At 65.9% G+C, this 17,108-nt stretch overlaps 3 protein-coding genes across 7 annotated transcripts in view; 2 read left to right on the top strand and 1 right to left on the bottom strand.

Annotated features, from left to right (window-relative positions):
* LOC102260694 (unconventional myosin-XVB-like) overlaps positions 1–9,605 on the top strand; it is a 33,514-nt gene extending 23,909 nt beyond the window's left edge. Inside the window, exons 39-67 of the mRNA XM_014531748.1 lie at positions 11–40; positions 257–362; positions 501–593; positions 680–944; positions 1,021–1,111; positions 1,236–1,455; positions 1,868–1,980; positions 2,213–2,272; positions 2,764–2,839; positions 2,969–3,087; positions 3,265–3,383; positions 3,455–3,596; positions 3,857–3,968; positions 4,094–4,230; positions 4,553–4,704; positions 4,851–4,911; positions 5,002–5,074; positions 5,462–5,538; positions 6,740–6,816; positions 6,899–7,014; positions 7,105–7,199; positions 7,303–7,380; positions 7,475–7,571; positions 7,727–7,872; positions 8,001–8,116; positions 8,402–8,535; positions 8,723–8,856; positions 8,943–9,083; positions 9,250–9,605. Of these exons, the coding sequence (XP_014387234.1) occupies positions 11–40; positions 257–362; positions 501–593; positions 680–944; positions 1,021–1,111; positions 1,236–1,455; positions 1,868–1,980; positions 2,213–2,272; positions 2,764–2,839; positions 2,969–3,087; positions 3,265–3,383; positions 3,455–3,596; positions 3,857–3,968; positions 4,094–4,230; positions 4,553–4,704; positions 4,851–4,911; positions 5,002–5,074; positions 5,462–5,538; positions 6,740–6,816; positions 6,899–7,014; positions 7,105–7,199; positions 7,303–7,380; positions 7,475–7,571; positions 7,727–7,872; positions 8,001–8,116; positions 8,402–8,535; positions 8,723–8,856; positions 8,943–9,083; positions 9,250–9,309 (3,240 nt within the window). The 3' untranslated portion in view covers positions 9,310–9,605. The remainder of the gene's footprint in view (positions 1–10; positions 41–256; positions 363–500; positions 594–679; positions 945–1,020; positions 1,112–1,235; positions 1,456–1,867; positions 1,981–2,212; positions 2,273–2,763; positions 2,840–2,968; positions 3,088–3,264; positions 3,384–3,454; positions 3,597–3,856; positions 3,969–4,093; positions 4,231–4,552; positions 4,705–4,850; positions 4,912–5,001; positions 5,075–5,461; positions 5,539–6,739; positions 6,817–6,898; positions 7,015–7,104; positions 7,200–7,302; positions 7,381–7,474; positions 7,572–7,726; positions 7,873–8,000; positions 8,117–8,401; positions 8,536–8,722; positions 8,857–8,942; positions 9,084–9,249) is intronic.
* Positions 9,606–9,698: 93 nt separating this feature from the next.
* RECQL5 (RecQ helicase-like 5) overlaps positions 9,699–17,108 on the bottom strand; it is a 27,726-nt gene continuing 20,316 nt past the window's right edge. The window contains exons 9-20 of one of the 4 annotated variants that reach the window (XM_005884275.2): positions 13,716–13,934; positions 13,420–13,519; positions 13,268–13,304; positions 13,096–13,154; positions 12,937–13,010; positions 12,520–12,613; positions 12,069–12,194; positions 11,252–11,787; positions 11,014–11,104; positions 10,673–10,897; positions 10,416–10,485; positions 9,699–10,318 (exon numbers count right to left, since the gene is read on the bottom strand). In XM_005884275.2, coding sequence (XP_005884337.1) covers positions 10,218–10,318; positions 10,416–10,485; positions 10,673–10,897; positions 11,014–11,104; positions 11,252–11,787; positions 12,069–12,194; positions 12,520–12,613; positions 12,937–13,010; positions 13,096–13,154; positions 13,268–13,304; positions 13,420–13,519; positions 13,716–13,934 — 1,732 coding nt within the window. In that variant the 3' untranslated portion in view covers positions 9,699–10,217. Of the gene's footprint in view, positions 10,319–10,415; positions 10,486–10,672; positions 10,898–11,013; positions 11,105–11,251; positions 11,868–12,068; positions 12,195–12,519; positions 12,614–12,936; positions 13,011–13,095; positions 13,155–13,267; positions 13,305–13,419; positions 13,520–13,715; positions 13,935–17,108 lie in introns of those variants that run through there. The other 3 variants (XR_314607.2, XR_001360209.1, XM_005884276.2) reach the window with 3 other exon arrangements.
* Positions 14,832–17,108, top strand: part of SMIM5 (small integral membrane protein 5) — a 6,865-nt gene continuing 4,588 nt past the window's right edge. Inside the window, exon 1 of one of the 2 annotated variants that reach the window (XM_005884268.2) lies at positions 14,832–15,523. The gene's annotated coding sequence lies outside the window, so the exon portion shown is untranslated. The remainder of the gene's footprint in view (positions 15,524–17,108) is intronic. The other variant, XM_005884267.2, reaches the window with a different exon arrangement.

The following is a 17,108-nucleotide window of genomic DNA, read 5'->3' as shown; positions in this document are numbered from 1 at the left end:
CCCCCGGGAGGAGCCGGAGCCGGAGCCGGAGCCAGAGCTGGTGGGTGTCTGCCTGAGGGCGAGGAGTGGAGACCGCAGAGGGCAATCCCGGATGGGGCAGCCGGCTCCAGGGCTGCAGGGATGAAAGACAGGGCAGGGGAGTGGGAAGATGCAGAAAGGATGCCGTCGGGCCCCAGTCCCAGGGATTCGAGGGGGTTCACTGTGAGAGGGGCAGCTTGGCTGGCAGGGCTGTTCCCTCACTTCCCCTTCCTGCCAGGAGACCCCACAGGAAACCTCTCAGGAGACCCCGCAGGAGACCTCACAGGACGAGGAGGAGAGGCTGAGGAGCTTCCAGCAGAAACGGAACTATTTCCAGAAGATAGGTGAGGGGACCTGGGGTGGCAGGCCCAGCCTGGCCAGGGGACAGCGGGTGCACTCGATCCCGAGTCTGATGTGGCCTGTCCAGGGGCACGGATGGGCTGGCCAGGTGGAGGGTGACAGGGCCATCTGGGCACTTACAGGGCAGCAGCAGATCAAGGTGAAGATGGCGAAGCCTCCGGCCAAGGTGCAGATCCCCCGAGGGGAGGAGCAGGAAGAGGAGGAACCCAGTGCAGGTGGCAGGGAGATGGGGAGTGGGGGGGGGGGCGCGCCCCTGTCTCCGCGGTTTTGCACAGGGTCTCACATGTTTCCTCCTCCGCAGTGCCATCTCCTCCTCCCGCCCGGGGAGTGAAGAAGCCACTGACACCAGGTGCGGCCAAAGCTGTGCGGAAGGCGGAGGCTGAGCTGGCCCAGGAGGCGAAGCCTGGTCCCAGGCAGGCGCAGGGCAGAGATGCAGTGCCCAGCCCAGAACCCCCGAAGCTGCCCAGCCCAGAACCCCCGAAGCTGCCCAGCAGGGAGATCCGTAACATCATCCGCATGTACCAGAGCCGCCCAGGCCCCGTGCCCGTGCCGGTGCAGCCATCCAGGTGGGCCCGGGGCCTGCCAGCGCTGCCCACTCCGCAGGGAGAAACCTGCGGGCTCCTGACCTTTTCCTTCTCTCAGGAGGCCCCCCCAAAATTTCCTGAAGAGAAACAACCCTAAGGACGAGGCTCTGGCCAAGCTGGGGATCAGCGGTGCCCAATCGCCCCCCTCGGTGAGGCCCGTCCCGTCCCATCCTGGGCGCGGCTGCTCTGCTCCGGAGCCCGAGGCTCTCGGGGGTCCACTGGCCTTCTCCCTAGACACAGCTTGTGTTGTGTGCGCTCTCTGCGCCCCCACAGGCGCTGTCCCCCGGCCCAGAGAAGGGTCCCCCGCCAGCCGTGGCCCCTCGACCCAAGGCCGCACCGCGGATCCGCACCTCCAACTCCATCCGGGAGAAGCAGGGGCCCCTTCAGGAGCTGTTTGGCCAGAAGCCACCCACTGCCCAGGCATCCCCACCTCCACCCCCGCCCCCACTGCCTCCACCCGGGGACCTGGGGACCCCTTCAGCTGAGCCCCGCGGTAAGGAACCCCACGACCCCATGCGGCGGGCTTCCTTGGCGGAGAGGGGTGGAGGGGGCAGGATTCCCAACAGCCTGGGGGTGCTCATGGCTGAGGTCAGCTGCTCTGGCTTCTGGACTTTGGAGCCCCAGCTTCCGCGTTCCCGCCCAGGGCAGGGCCCGGTACCCCTGGGACCTGTCTGGCACCGAGGGACTGGCACACACAGGGTGATGTCCTCACGCAGAGCTGACAGCTCTGTCAGAAATGTAATGGCCCTGCTGACGTGGTCAAGGACCCCGGGGAGAGTCTGAGGCCTGACATGGGACTAGGGGCGTGGCCCAGGGGCTGGGGCTGCGAGGGTCTTCTCGCCCTGAGCCCGTCATTCTGGCTCTGGCCGCTCCTCACCCGGTGCTCCGGGCACCTCCTCTGCCAGGCTCTCTGGGGTCCATGGGAGATCAGGGGGTGAGCACCCAGCTACTCGTGCCCACCGGCAGCGTGTGCTTCTCCTACACCAGTGCGCCCTGGAGGCTGTTCCTACGCAAGGAGGTGGGCATGAGGGCTGGGGAGGGGGTGGCAGGCTGTGCGGGAACCCGCTGGGGAACCCCAGTATCTGCTCCCCACACAGAAACACGGGGAGCTGCCGCCCCACGACCACCTCGGGGGATTTTCTGTCTGGCCTGGAAGGCAGAGACGGGGGTGGGGGGGGTGGGGTGGAGGGGAGCGGGAAGGGGCTGCGCAGGACGCCATGCCCACCCTCGCTCTCCATGCCCTCCTCCAGGTCTTCTACCCCCGAGAGAACTTCAGCCACCCCTACAACCTGGGGCTCCTCTGTGAGCAGGTGAGAGCGCACCCACACCTGGGCGTTCCTGCCCACGGGAGGGCAGGGTAACAGCCAGCACCTGGGGGGCACTTGTGCGGTTCCAGCCCCGCCTCCTCTCTGAAGCCCTCACACCCCTGTGAGTAGGGACCATTATTGGCCACGAGGATTAAGGGTAGTGTACACAGTGCCCAACAGGCTCCCGCACACAGTAGGTGCTCCTGGTGCTTGTTCCTTGGCCGCCTCTGGATGCTCCCAGGACCGTGTCTGTCCCCGATCTCCAGCCTCCCCCAAGTTCTGCTGCTTCAGGGAGGCTTACTTCCGCTGACCGAGGAGCAGCCAGCACTCGGGGAGGCAGGCAGAGCTCGGGGTGGTGGGGCCCTGGACTTGGAAGCCCATGTTTCTCCTGCTCCGTCTCCGCCCTCGGGCCCTCCAGCTTCTCCTCTGTGTGATGCTTTCATGGGGGGCTCTGGCCTCGGGCCTGGGTGGTGACCACCTGGCTCTGCCCCCAGATCCTGAGGGACACCTTTTCCGAGTCCTGCACCCGGATCTCCCAGGACGAGCGGTGCAAAATGAAAGACCTGCTGGGTATGGTCCAGGGACCCTGGAGTCAGGGAGCTGGGGTGCTGGGGGCCGGGCCTGCGTGGAGGGAGAGAGCAGACGCTGGGGTTCGCTGTGGGGAGCCTCAGGACAGGCTGGGGCCGTCCCTGCCCGCAGGCGACCTGGAGGTGGGCCTGGACTCACTCGGCACCACTGAGGACAGTGTCAAGAAGCGCATTGTGGTGGCCGCTCGGGACAACTGGGCCAATTACTTCTCCCGCATCTTCCCTGTCTCGGTGAGTGAGGTGGGGGTAGGGCTGGGGGTGACAGCACCCAGTGGACCCCGGCACACAGCCAAGGCCTTCTGCAGCAGGGATGGGAGTAGCGGGTGGGGTGGGCCCCAGAGGAAACATAAAGGCATCCTGGGTGGTGGAGGGGACCCAGCAGCCTTTCTGTGACCCCCTTCTGGGCAGGGCGAGAGTGGCAGCAACGTGCAGCTGCTGGGCGTGTCGCACCGGGGGCTGAGACTGCTCAAGCTGGCCCGAGGTCCCGGCGTCGGCCTCCACCAGCTGAAGACTCTCTGCTCCTACAGGTGGGGCTGGGCCGGTAGGGGGCTGGAGGTGGCGAGGTCGCCCCCAGCTCATGCCCCTACCCTGTGCACAGCTTTGCTGAGGTGCTGGGCGTGGAGTGCCGGGGGGGCTCCACCCTGGAGCTGACATTGAAGAGCGAGCAGTTGGTGCTGCACTCGGCCGGGGCAGGTGCCATCAAGGCCATGGTCGAGCTCTTCCTGAGTGAGCTCCAGAAGGCAAGTGCGGGCGAGAGGGGCCAAGAGGGGCCGGGCAGGGCCTCCACTTACGCTCCAGGGTGCCATGTCTGGGTTGCCTGTCTCGGGGCTGTCAGCCAAGCTCCTCCAAGCTTCCTGGGTTGGGGCTGGGCCCCTGGAACTTTGGGGTGCTGAGGTGGGAATGGGCCAGTGGAGGGCGAGCAGGTAGGGCGGCAGGACAGGGGTCACCGGCAGGCTGGCCACTCCCTCGCCCGCTCACCCTCCCACCCTCCTGCCTGCAGGACTCTGGCTATGTCGTCGCCTTGCGAAGCTACATCACTGATGACCGCAGCCTCCTCAGCTTCCACCGCGGGGACCTCATCAAGCTGCTGCCGGCCATTGATCTGGAGCCAGGTCTCTCCAGGGGCCAGCAGGGCGCTGGCGAGGGAGGGTGGCACAGGGGGCGGGGGCGGGTTGGGGAGAGGACTCTGAGGACAGAGGGGCAGGTGGGTAAGACGCTGTCCCTGCGTGCCCTCCAGGCTGGCAGTTTGGCTCTGCCGGCGGCCGCTCCGGACTCTTTCCTGTGGACGTGGTGCAGCCGGCTGCTGCCCCGGACTTTTCCTTCTCGCTGCTGTGCGGAGAGCCAGGCCCGGCTCCGCGGGAGAGGGGGTTGGAGGTGAGGAAGTAGGAGTTGAGGAAGGAACAGTGAGGCTTGCCTGCCACCCTCTCCACCCTCTCCCAGCGCCTGCCTCACCTCCGCAGCGGGACTGTGAGCTCCCCGCGGGCGGGGCTGTGCTGTCTGCCCCTCGTGTGTCCCTGGTGGTGCTTAGTTCGGTGCTGCCCTAGAAGACGCTCAATAAAAAGCTCTTGACTCTCCTGACTGGTGGTGTGCTCACTGCAGCTGCTCCCCTGCTCCTCTGGGCTGGCTGGGCAGAGCTGGGGCAGGGTCTCCTGACCGGCCAGGTCTCAGGGTGACACCAGGTCACCTGTGCTCCCAGGGCCCCGCCAGACCCTCGAGCCGGGCACACGGTGACAACTCGGAGGCCAGCGGCCTGCCCTTCTCCGAGGTCCCTGCCTCTCTGTCCATTGTCTCCCACAACTACACCATGCAGGACTTTGCCCTGAAATACTTCCGGAAGCCCCAGACCTTGTGAGTGCCCTAGCCCGCCCTGGCCCACCCTACCCGTCTGTCCTCAGCTTCTGGGAAGTGGGCTCCCTGCTCGGGGCCACCAGGCCACAGCCTGGGAAGGGGCGGAAGGGCCGAGCAAGCAGGGCTGTGCTCTCTCTGCCCCTCAGGCTGGCCCAGGCAGGCGGAGATGCTCAGAAGGCCATGGCCAGCCTGGTGCAGTACACCAAGGTAGGGGGGCAGGAGGGGGCGTCGGGCCAGTGGACCTGCCCCCTGGGTCCCACAGGCCCCAGACCCACAGCCCAGCCTCTTTGCCTGCAGGTCCCCATCCAGGAGTCGCTCATCAGCCTCAGTGATGAGGACACGAGCAGGCGGGCTGTGGAGAGCTTCCAGGGTGAGTGGCCAGCCTGGGCCCCATGCCTGTGGTGCCTTGGACCTAGGCACCCGGCCGCCTTCTCCCGGGAGTTTGCCACTTCAGGGCAGCTCAGGGGTGGTTCCTATTCCCCGGCGGCCTTCGCCCACTTCTACTCCTGCCCAAGACGTTGTGGGTTGTGTAGATTCTGGGCCGGAAGGCAGTGGCGGTGCACCGTGTGGGGCTGCGGGCACCCACAGAATTTCTGAGCCTTGTTTCCCCATCGGTAAAGCTGGGTCTGCCGCCCTACCTGGCTCACACACGTTTTGAGAGCAAGGCATCAGATGGCGGGGGAAAGCCCTGTGTGGGGACGCGTGGGCCAGGCCCAGGCTCCCGCCCAGCTCCCCACGCTTCTCGTGCTGCCTGTAGTTCTGATGCAGTTTATGGGGGACCAGCCGAAGCCCCGGGGCAAGGACGAGATAGAGCTCCTCTATGAGCTGCTGAAGGTAAGCGAGGGCTGTGTGCGCGGGGACCTGGGGGAGACACCGGGAGCCTGAGGATGAAGTCCTGTCCTGCCTGGGCCTGAACGGGACCCCCTTCCCTTGGTCACTATTCACTCGAATCATCCACAAGTGTTTATTGAGCACCTACTATATGCCGGGGGTGTGGCAGTGAGCCACGCAGGCTACGTCCCCGCAGAGCTTACGACCTAGTAGGAGGAGACAGGTGCAGCCGTGGGGAAGGCAGGGGAGGGGGCTGAGCCAGTGCAGAGGCTGACACTGGAGCAGACGGAGTGAGGCCTGTGTGCACCGGGGCAGTGCATGTGGACAGAGGGAGGGGCCGGGGTGACATGCTCACGAGAGGGTGAGCCTCAGCACCAGCAAGGCCAGCGTGGCTGGAGCCCATGGACGAGGGGAGAGGGGAGGAGGCGGCCCCGGGACAGACAGTGGGTCCAGGTCACGGCAGGCCTTGCAGCCCATTGTCAGAACTTTGATTTTTTTTTTCAAGAGAGAGAAACCCACGGGAGGAGTTAGAGGAGGGATGTGGCTTGTGTTTGCTGGGGTCGCTCTAGCTGTGGCTATTCTGGGGGCCTAAGGACAAAGGTGATTGCAGTGATGCCAGGTGAGAGGCGGTGCCGGCGGGGGCAGAGAGGTGGCAGCAGAGAGCAGGAGACGCCGAGCACCGGGTTCCAGGAATTGCATGTGGGGTGGGTGTGAGAGAGGGGCCAGGGATGCCACAGGCCCCGGCTGTTTGCTACGCCTGGGGGAGGAGCGGGCCTGGGCTGCTGGAGGAATTTCGGACATGTGAGGTCTGAAGTCCCAGACTTCCAAGGGGAGGGCTGGGGTTCAAGGGAGAAGTGTGAGCTGGAGGCAGGCACCAGGTCATCAGCAGATGGAAGCAGCTAAGAGCATCAGGGAGGAGTACAGAGGCCCTTAGAGGTCAAGGAGGTAACTAAGAGGGACCAGGGAAGGCGGAGGACAGGCCAAGCACGGCCGGAAGCAGGTGGAGACCGTGACTTAGAATGACCGGTTGTGCAGACACCATTAAACCGAGTGAGATGACAGAGAGATGACCACCGACTGGGCCGTCACCCCACTTGGCCCCCAGCCTCTAGCCATCAGCTCCCACGCCACCCCTCACTCCACTGCATTCTGCCCGCCCCCCGGCTGCCCCTCCCCCGCCCACCGGCCCTTTCTGTGCCCGTAGCTGTGCCGGGAGAAAGAGAACCTCAGGGATGAGATTTACTGCCAGGCCATCAAGCAGGTCACGGGACACCCCCGGCTGTGAGTGTTGGGGTGCTGGGGTGGGTGGCGGGCAGCCCGCTGCGTGGTCCGGCAGCCCGAGCCCAGGCTCTCTGCCCCGCAGGGAATTCTGTGCTCGAGGCTGGAGCTTCCTCAGCCTCCTCACCGGCTTCCTGCCGCCGTCCACCACGCTGATGCCCTACGTGACCCAGTTTCTGCAGGACGCAGGCAGGAGTCAAGGTGCCTGTGGGAGGGGCTCCCAGGCGGGGTCTCGGCAGCGTGGGGAGGGGTTTGAAGATGCCGCTGACCACAGCCTGGTCCTCTCTGCAGAGCTGGCCCACAGCAGCCAGAAGCACCTCCAGCAGACGGTCAAATACGGGGGGCGCCGGCGGCTGCCGCCCCCGGGTGAAATGAAGGCGTTCCTGGTACTGGGGGTGCAGGCGGCGGGCATTCTGGGTCTCCCTCAGGGGGTTGGGGGGAGCCAGGGCCTTTGTCTGGGGTGGACTGACCTGCCACGTGCCTTGGCAGAAAGGGAAAATGCTCCGCCTGCTCCTGGTTCACCTGCCCGGAGGCGTGGGCTACAAGACCAACATCGGGACTTTCACCGTGAGCTGGGGCCACCCGAGACGGGCTGGGGAGGGGCGGGGCTGTGGCATCAGTCCTGGCCCCGGCCCCCATCATGGCCTGTCTGCACACCCAGGTGGCAGCAGAGGTGCTGGAGGAGCTGTGTGGGAAGATGGGCGTCACGGAGCCCGAGGAGGTCCAGGAATTTGCCCTGTTCCTCATCCAAGGCGAAGGCGAGTCGTGGGGGAAGGACGCCAGGCTGCCCTCAGGGCGGCTCCCCTGCTGGGTCCACCTTTGCGCCAGGCAGTTCCTACACTGGGGCTGGCAGGGGCGGGGCGGGGCGGGGCCTGGGCAGCAGGGAGGGCGGTGAACCGAGCTCCCCGTGCAGGTGAGCTGGTGCGGCCCCTGCGGCCCCAGGAGTACATCAACAACGTGCTGGTGGACCGGGAGACCAGCCTGCACAGCCGGCGGCTCGGCTGGGAGACCCGCCTGCACTTCGATAACCCCACCTACATCAGCACCCACTACAGCCAGGTCAGCCTGCTGCCCACTGCCTGGGCGGGGCCTCCGGGCCTCCCTCCCCTCCTGCCAGGAGCAGGGACGGGGGCAGGACTGTCGGGGGCTGTAGGGCACAGCTGCCCCTCACTGTGCTCTGCCCTCAGGTGCAGCGAGACTACCTGCAGGGGAAGCTGTTGGTCGGCGCCCAGGCAGATGCCCAAGTTGCCCGGCTGGCTGCCCTCCAGCTTGTCAGCAGGACCCAAGAGGCCCCCCCCTCAGAGTGAGTGTGCACGCCCCCCACACCTCCTGTCACTTCTCTCGTCCCTCCTGGTGCTGAGGTCAGCCTCAGCATCCACCCCAAGGGCCTCTCAGCCCACAATCCAAGGTCAGGGCCACCTGACTTGACTCTCCTTGGCCCTAACCAGATGGGGCTGGAGCAGTGGGGGCCCCTGTCCACCCCACCCAAGCTCGAGGGCAGGGCCACCTCACTGGTGTGTCTGGATCTTCGGTCTCACCCACTGCGCGCTGGCTGGATGCCCAGCCTTGACCCACCGCTGTGTCCTAGGCAAGACCTGCTGGCTTACTTGCCGAGGCTGCTGCAAGGTCAGGTGAACGTGGCCGCCATCCAGAGCCTGATGGACCAGGAGCTGAGGCAGCTGCAAGGATGCAGCGCCCAGGAAGCTCAGATCGGCTTCATCGGTGGGTCTGGGGCCCGGGGGCAGCTGGGGAGGAGGAAGGAGGTAGAGGCCCTGGAGGGAAGGGGTGAGGGTGGAGGGCTGAGAAAGCTGCTCCACCTTCCCTGTCCCTCTCACCTCACCTGGGGGCCAGTAGGGCAGGTCCCCAGGCCCCAGAACTCCCATCTTCCGTGTCACCCCTCCACCCCCAGAGGCGGCCAGCCAGCTGCCCCTCTTCGGTTACACTGTCTACGTGGTGCTGCGAGCGAGTGACCTGACGCTGCCCAGACCCAGCCTCCTGGGGCTGAACCGCCAGCACCTCATCCTCATGGACCCCAGCTCCCAGGTGGGCTGGGCACCCTGGGCCATTCCCCTCCCACCGCCCACACGTACCCCCGTGAGAGGGTCAAGCCCTGTCCCTGCTGCCCCCAGACACTGTGCTGCTCCATCGCCCTGAGGGACCTGCAGCAGCTCCACCTGCTGAGCCCCCTGGAGGCAGGCAGGCCCCCTGCCCTGGAACTCAACTACGGCTCCGCTGACAGCCCCCAGACCATCTGGTTCGAGCTGCCGCAGGTAAGCGGCCAGGGCCTCTGACCACCCTGGGAGGCTGGCGAGTGCCTCACCCAGGGCTGGCATGCCCGGAGCCTGGGCCCAGCCGATGCCCACTGCCCAGGCGTCATGTGGGCGGGGCAGAGGCGGGCTGGCTGGGAGCCTGTCCTCACAGGCCTGTGCCCCGCAGGCCCGGGAGCTGCAGTACACCATCGCCTTCCTGCTCAACAGCAGCGACACTTCCGTTTAGTGGCCGGCCTCACCCGAGAGGAGAGGTGGAGGGCAGGAGAGGAGGAAGGGCACCTCCCTGGACCCAGTCTCACCCGATGGTCTCCCTTGGGTGCTGTCAGGTCACTTTGGTTGGACTTTGTGGCTTGGCTATTCTGGAACCTGCCCAGCACAGCCCGGCTGGCCCACATGGAGGTCATAAGGCAGGGGCTGCTACAGTGACATCAACTGGGAAGGACTCCTTCGGGGGACGTGTGGGGGCTGTGGGAACGCAGCTGGGGAGCTGATGTTGCCCGTCTGGGGAGATACCTGTCTGGGGGAGATGCCCGCCTGGCCCCGGCTCAGGATCAGCACGAGCCCAGACCTGGGAGCAGCAGCTGCCGAGGAAATAAAGTTCCGAGAGAAAACCTGTGCGCGTGCATGTGTCAGAACAGACTTTATTCCTCCGGGAGGCGCCTCGGCCCAGCCTCGCCTTCCCGAGCAGGAGCCGAGAGGCAGGGCCGGCCGCTGCCTCTTCCCACAGCTCTGCACCCGGAGCCCCGCGCCTTGCACAGGTGGCCTCCCCCAGCTTACAACTCAGGTACAAGAGGTGGAGGGACCGTTTCTTCTTCCTGTTCCCCTGGCGGCAGCCACCCCACCCAGGTCCTTCTAAGGTGGGGCTCCATGAGGCCAGGAGAGAGAGGACCTCAGGCCTGGCAAGTACATAGGAAGCTGGGCTGACCTCTGGCCTCTGACCTTGATTTGGGAGGTGTCCGGGGGCATCTCCACAGCAAGGTGTGGTTGGAAGGGGGGAGGATCCTGAGAAGAGAAGCCCCTGAGGAAAGAGATGCCCTGCGGCCGCAGGCCTGTCCGCCTTCCCATTCCTGAGTCAGGCCCCGCTGGCCCACAGTAGTCGGGGGGCGGGACACTGGCCCGCTGGGCAGCAGTCGGTCATCTCTGTGGGTCACACAGGCCGTGCCAGTCAGCTTCACTCTCGCACCGGGCCCGGCCCCGGAAGAACTGCCGGATGAGGTGCTGGGCCTCTTCCTTCACTAGAGAGTCGGGGTGGGGGAGTGTGAGGGCCGGTCGCCTCCCTGCAGGTCCCCCAGGGCCCCCAGTGCTGCCTGGCGGGGTGACCCAGGCACTCACCGCTCCTCCCAGGAGAGGGCTCCTGAGCCAGCGAGTGGGAGAGGTGGCGGGCGAAGGCTTTAAACAGGTCCTGCAGGTGGAGGGTGGGAGCGGAGGGCTCAGACCCCGGCTCTGGCCCAGCAACCACAGCCACGACCACAGGGCAAGGCAGGCCAAGGGAGAGGGCAGCGGGCCGGGCTCGCCTGCTTCCCGGTGGCTCCCCTGCCCTGCCCTCCCTGCACCGTCCCCAAGGCCCCGGGGAGGGCAGACTAGCCTACCTTGGAGGCAAACTTGCCCTCTTTGTAGAAAGGGGTCAGGCACTTGACCACTATGTTCGCAGCCACCTTCAGGGAGGTGCCCGGGGCTGGGAGCTGGCAGGAGCCCTGGGCCGTGCGGCTTATGGTGCTCTGACCACTGGCCAAGATGTTGTCGTTGGCCTCGGCTAAAACGGAGGCACCGGCTGAGGGGTGAGGCCTCTTCCGCGCCTGGCTCTCCGGGTTCTCCTGAGCAGGGCCACAGTGAGGGTCAGCCTTGGGCTCCCTGTCACTGGCCCCTCCCCTTCTTCTGGAAGACTGGCCACAGCACGTGCTGGCTCCCTCCGGCCGGGGCCTGGCAGTACCTGCTGGGGCCTGGGCCGCTTGCCCCTCGGTGTCCCCTCTGGGGGGGTGAACTGGCCTTCAGGGGGCCCCGGGTCTCGCAGTGGGCAGGCACTGGCGAGGAGAGAGCAGGCGTCAGGGCTCCAGGTACCAGCTGTGCCCTCGGCCGGGCAGCCCAGCAGAGCCCACGGCAGGAAGTGGGTCACAGAGGCCCGAGAGCGAAAGGGATTCCAGAGGGTTGCGGGACTGCCCTGCCCTTACCTTGGCCCCTCCCTGGTGCACTCCGTTTGGGGGCGGGCAGCCGAACGCCCCAGGGCTCCATCCTCCTCCCCGGTGCATGTCTCTGGGGCCACAGCCAGGGGTCCCCGCACCCCGGCACAGGAAGGGCTGGCACCTTCCACCCCTGGGGCTGAAGCCAGGGCAGGCGGGCTCTTGGCCCTTTGGCAGAAGAAGCGGGCGATGTTCTGAGAGTCCTTGAGGGCCGCAGAGGCCAGGAGCTGCTGCTTCTTGTTGGCCCGGGCCTTGGCCGCGGGACTGCCCCCCGAGGGGCCCTTTGCCTTCTCAGGGGAGGGCCCCCCACAATGAGCACTGCTTCCAGGGGCCTCTCTGAGCCCGGGGACAGGCTCACTGCTTTCCTCATCCTGGAGGCCACGGGGCTGGCTGGGGGGCTCCTGCTCGCCTCTCTGCTCAGGCCGTGGGGCCTGCCCCCCAGCCCTCATCTCCTCCATCAGCTGTGAGGCCGTCTGGAATGGGATGGAGCCTTTGGGGAAACCGGCTCCCACCCGCTTGGGTTTGAGCTGTGAGGAGGAGAGAGGGTGCTGACCAGCAGGCCCCTCGAGGGCACGCCAAGGCTGGTCCAGGTAGCGTTCGTGGAGATCTGAAGGGACGGGGAGGGAAACACCAGCACCAAACCCCGGGGTCAGGCTGTGGGGCTGGAGACACAGGCGGCGGAGCAGACAAGCTCGAGGGCCTGCCTGGGGCCCCCCAGCGCCAGGACTGCGATGGTAGGGGAGGCAGGGGAGGCAGGGCTGTGCCGTAGCTGAGGAGAGGGAAGTGGGCCGTTCCCAGGCCCACTCACCGAGTACACCTGGGAGGCCGGCAGGATGTCGTGCTCGGTGGGCTCGGCCTGGGCACTGCAGCTCTTGGCACCGCCTGCCGGGTGGTAGAGCTGCCCATCCTTGGAGGTTCTGTGGATCTCGGCCACCTGGAGCAGGATGGTGGCTGGGCAGGCATGCTAGGCACCCACAGGCTCCCAGCAGCCCCCACCCAGGCTCCCATGGCGGGCTTCTGCGGCCCGTGACCGTAGGCAACTGGACACCAGACAAGGTCCAGTCCTCAGGGGCTTGGCTAGAAGTGCCTCCAGCTGGCAAAGGGGGGGAAGTGGGCTCTCCCCAAATGAGTGGCTGCTTGGTAAGGAGTGGATTCGGGGCTGCCTGGGCCAGAGGGTGGCAGCCAGCCTGGGAGTGTGGAGGGGCCGCCTCTCCCACCCCGACCCTGAGCAAGCTCCGCCCATCCCCGCCCCCGCCCACCTTCTTCAGCACGCTGGCCTTGTACAGGTTGGCAGCCTTGGCATTTCGGAACATCTCATGTTCTAGCTCCACAGCCTTGGCCTGCAGGTCAGGTCTGGGGGCGGGAGTGGAGGTGTCAGGAGGCCCGAGCCCTCTGCCTGCTGAGCTCCGGGTGGTTCTCCTGGGGGACCCTGGACATGGCTCTGGGCCTGGTGGGAATGGCCTTGAGGCAGGGATGCCAACCTGGACACCCTGGGCAACCTGCAGCCCCTCGGGGTGACCGAGCCTGCCCGGTGGTGGGGCTGTAGGGAGCTGTGACCCCTGGGAGTAGGATGGGCCACAACCAGGGGAGGGAGCTCCCAAACAGGCTGGGGACCCAGAGTTCCAGGGAACAGGACGTGGAGAACCCTCCCTGCCCCGGTGACCTGGGACACTCACCCCTGAGTGGCACCTGCAGCCCGGCAGTTACTGCTCAGAGCCTCCTCCAGCAGCCCCAGGCAGTGCTCCCGGGCCTGCGGAGGGAGGGGAGAAGTCGGGAGAAGTCGGTCACACAAGCCTGAGGCTGGGGGGCAGGTGTGAGGAGCCGCTACCTCTTACCTTCACAGTGAGCCTGGGGATCTTCCTGCTGGAAGCCTCTTTCAGGGGACAGTCCTCATCTGGGGGGAGGGGGGAGGCTCTCACTCTGCCTTCTACTCTCTGGAGTCCCCAGCCCCCCAAGGAGGCATCCTCCACCCACACCCTGGAAACGGCCCACAGACCCCATACTGACCTGGGGGTACAAATTCTTCTGTCTTGGGGTCTTTGCCCTGGAAGGTGACAGGAAAGGCTTGTGAGGCATCCCGCCCGCTGCAGGATAGCACCCAGGTCAGCAGCGGCGAAGGGGGTGCTGAGGGGACCCCACAGAGGCCCCACCCCCTTCACCTTGCGCAGACTCATCTGCTTCTGGTAGAAGAGGTTCCATTCCCGCTTGTGGGCCTCATCTCTGCCCTCGTCCCCGCTGCCTCCAGAACCTTCGTCATACCTAGGGGACAGGCTGGGCATGAGCAGCCCTGGCCTGGCCTTTGCCCTCCCTCCCCCCTCGGGAGGGGCAGCAATGCCCGAGGCCCTGGCAGCCCCAGCATGGCCCCTGGTGCAGGAGGATGGTCTGGCCATGGCACCAGGGAGAGAATGCCAGACCGTTTCCAGTGGGTGGGGGCCCCGGCTTCATGGCCCCTCACCTGCTGAAGCCCCCGTAGCCCCTGCGGCCGCCCTCATACAGCTCAGGGTCGAAGCCATTGTCCTGGGAGGGCCCGATGCAGGTCTTGCTCCAGCTGCTGCTGCGCTCCAAGGTGTCCAGCTGCTTCCGCACGGCCGCGGGGTTCTGGCAGTGGTCGCAGCCTCTGGTGCAGGCGGGGGGTGCATCCCCAAAGTACTTGGCAATGGCAGCATGGCGGCACCTGGAGCAGGCAACATGGCAGACACAGGGGTGAGGGCCCAGGCAGTCCCTAAGCTCGGGCCGAGAATTGCTACGTGTCCGGCACTGTGTTAAGCATCGCAGACTCATCTCATAGGAGCCTCACAGCTCCATTAAGTCCCTTACAAATGGCCAGTCCAGCTGGAGTGTGTGTGTGTGTGCAGGCAGAGCTGACCAGGTGCCACGTCCCAGGGACAAGAGCAGCTGGTGCGAGAAACCCTTTAACAGCTGAGACCCTGAGGAGAGGCTTCAGGAACAAGAGCTGACTGTTTCCCAGCCCCTGGGAAGCCGGTCTGGCTGCCTTCAGCTGAGTGGAGGATGCACGCTGAATGGCTGGAGACGGCAAGCAGGCCAAGACGGCCACCAGAGGGCGCTGTCGGCGCCACTCCGAAAACCAATGTGTAATGCGTGTACCTCGGCACAGTGGCTGCCTGTCCGGCGGCCTCTGGGAGGCTCTGGCATCCAAGTGGTGTGGCCACAAGGTTGGCTTCTTTACCCCTCCCCTCCCCCAAGCCCTGACTCACTGGGGTTTTGTGCTCACACTCAAAGGGCTCCATTGACGGCTTGAAGATGCAGGCTGGGGTGGGCTCCTGTCCTGTTCCAGGCACAGTCTGGTCGACTGGGTGGCACAACCAGCCAAATGTCAAAGGGCCCAGCCTGGGCTCTGGAGCCTGCCCTGACAGCCGGGCCCGGAGTGCAGCGACGGCCTAGCACACGCTCTTTGGCCAGGAGACCGGCAGGGTCCCCTTTCCTCCAGGCCCGAGGCACATGAGGCACACCCCCAGCCAGCAGGCCAAGCACGGGCCACTCCCAGGTCACTGGGACTCCTGAGCTCTTCCCCAGAATTCCTGGGGGTTGGGGGGCTGGCTTCTTGGGTGGTCTGGCACCTCCCCCCACTATTTACTCTTTCCCTAGAGAGGCCAGAGTGAGGGACCAGCCAGGGAGTTGCCTGAGGTTGCAGGTTGGGGTGGTGGGGGATGAGAGCCAAAGGCCCTCCTCAGGGTAGGGCAGGAGCCGGGAGCTGGGCGTGCTGCGGGCCTCCCTCCCTCCCTGCCCACTCCACACCTCAGCGGGAACCTCCCTGGGGTCATCTCCGCTGGGGAACTGAGAACCCTCCTCTTTCATCAGCTCCCGGCCCAAGCCCAGCCCACGTGGCTTAGCACACACCCACCAGGAGGGAGAGGAAGAGGAGGAACAAGCAAGAGACAGAGCCCAGAGCCGGGCCCATTCCTGGGACCTCCGGGGCAGGGCCAGTTCTCAGCAGGACTCCCCGCCTGTGGCCCGGCTCCCCCCTCAGTGGCTGCCCCGTGTAATTTGACACTTGGATCTCCTGGACGACCAACAACAAAAAAGCTGAAGCCCAGATAGCAGCTGGCTGTCAGCACCGGCAGAGCGGCTCGCTGGCTCGCAGGAGAAGAGGCATCCAGGGAGCAGCACTGGGTCACCCAACAGGCGTGTGACAAGCGAGGTGAGGTGGCGGGAGGCCGAGGACAGGCCCCCGGAGAAGAGGCCGGGGCTGCCTGGCTCCCCAGCACCTGCGGCGGCACCCGCAGCTCCAGCACCTGATCCCAGGTGAGTGGCCACAGCTCAGAGGGGGTGGGGATGAAGGGAATGGAGCAGCAAGGTCCCCCGCCCCATGGATGGAGGGCCACAATTTACCATGAGGGACACACTTGGTCACAGTCTGCGGATGGCCTCCAGTTCCAACCTGGGCTCTCCCTGCTTACAGTCTCCCAGCACGGGGGACGCGCGAGGCTGCAGCCTCCTGGAGGGTGGCTTCCTGCCTGCTTGCTGAGCAGGCTGAGGGGCCAGGGTGCCTGCTTGCTCTGCAAATTAGTTTAAGCTTTTTCCATTCAGGGGCTTACACGAGGGATTTGGCTGCCGGGCTTGGGAGAGGAATGTTGCCTGCCCACTGAGCCTCCCTTTCCCAGGACCAAGGCAGCGCCTCCCTGGCCTGCTCTCCCCAGCCCAGGAGGCTCAGGGCAAGGTCCACCCCGCCATGTGGCAGGACCCACGCAGCTCTGCCTATCTGTGTGCCAGACTGGAGCCGCCGCTGCCCCCTCTCGTGGGGGCTTGGCCTGCTGCCCACCAGGTGTCCTCAGCCCGGGGCTCTGCTCATGAGCTCCTCCCGGGGCCCCCGAATCTCCCTAAATGCTGCCCCAGGAGTGAGAGGGCCAGCCTCCCAACCCGGGCCAGGTGGGGAGAAGGTGAGGGCGGTGGGACTGGGGTTGGGGGCGGAGGCGGGGAAGAGGGGAGCCCTAGTGCCTGGCCCGCTGCTGCACCAGGTAACACTGTGCCCAAGCCCGTCCTCCAGGCAGCATGGAGAGTGGCCCTGCCCGGGAGGCTGACTCCTGCTTCCCTGGCCTCAGCCAGGGTTAAAGTCTCCCCCTGGCCCTCCAGATGCCTCCCCAAAGCAAACAAGGCAGTGTCTACTTAGAAACTCGGCCTATGGCTAAGGCTACGGGGTGGGGACTGGGGTGGGGCGCCAAGGATCGGCCCAAGTGTGGGCTTTGGCCTGGCTGGTGGCTGGGGAGACTACAGGTCCTACAGCGAAGGGCAGAAGAGACAAGACGCTGGGCTGTGTTAGAGGCAGCGGGTAAGGTGGGGGAGGGAGGGACCAGTGTCTACTTCCCACTGCCCGACGGAGCCGAGACAAAAAGGGGTGTCATGGGGCGGCTCCCCGCGGCACACAGGGGCACCTCTGCCCTGCTGGCCACACAGACCTCCCTCACATTCAGGTTATTATTCGTTCTAGCTCTTTCTCCAATAAGACAATGCCCCGGGGCAAGGTGGCTACAACCCCCCCTAACAGAGTAACAGGCGCTGAGCCAGAAGCCCTGGGGGCCCTGCGCCATCAAGGACTGTACTTATCAGTCACAAACACGCCCGCCTGCTTCCCCTGGGAGCTGGAGTGTCAGCTTTGCGAGGAGGAAACAGGGAAGCTTGTGTCCCGAGTGGCAGGTGTCTGGATGCCTGGCCACCCTGTGGCAAGGTTGTCTGTTTAAATGACACACAAAGGAATGTTTCCTGGTCCGTCCAGCTCGGCCAGCCTTGCTCTCTGCCCTGCTCACTTTCCCCTCCGCCGGAGCACCCTGGGAAGGTCCAAGAAGGCCAACCCTTGCTCTGGCTGCTTCTAACTGCCGCTCCCCCCCCCCCC

This window comes from Myotis brandtii, unplaced genomic scaffold (assembly GCF_000412655.1).
Source record: "Myotis brandtii unplaced genomic scaffold, ASM41265v1 scaffold825, whole genome shotgun sequence".
NCBI lineage: Eukaryota > Metazoa > Chordata > Mammalia > Chiroptera > Vespertilionidae > Myotis > Myotis brandtii.
Note: the sequence above shows the minus strand (reverse complement) of the source record. Positions and strands in the feature narration are given on the sequence as shown.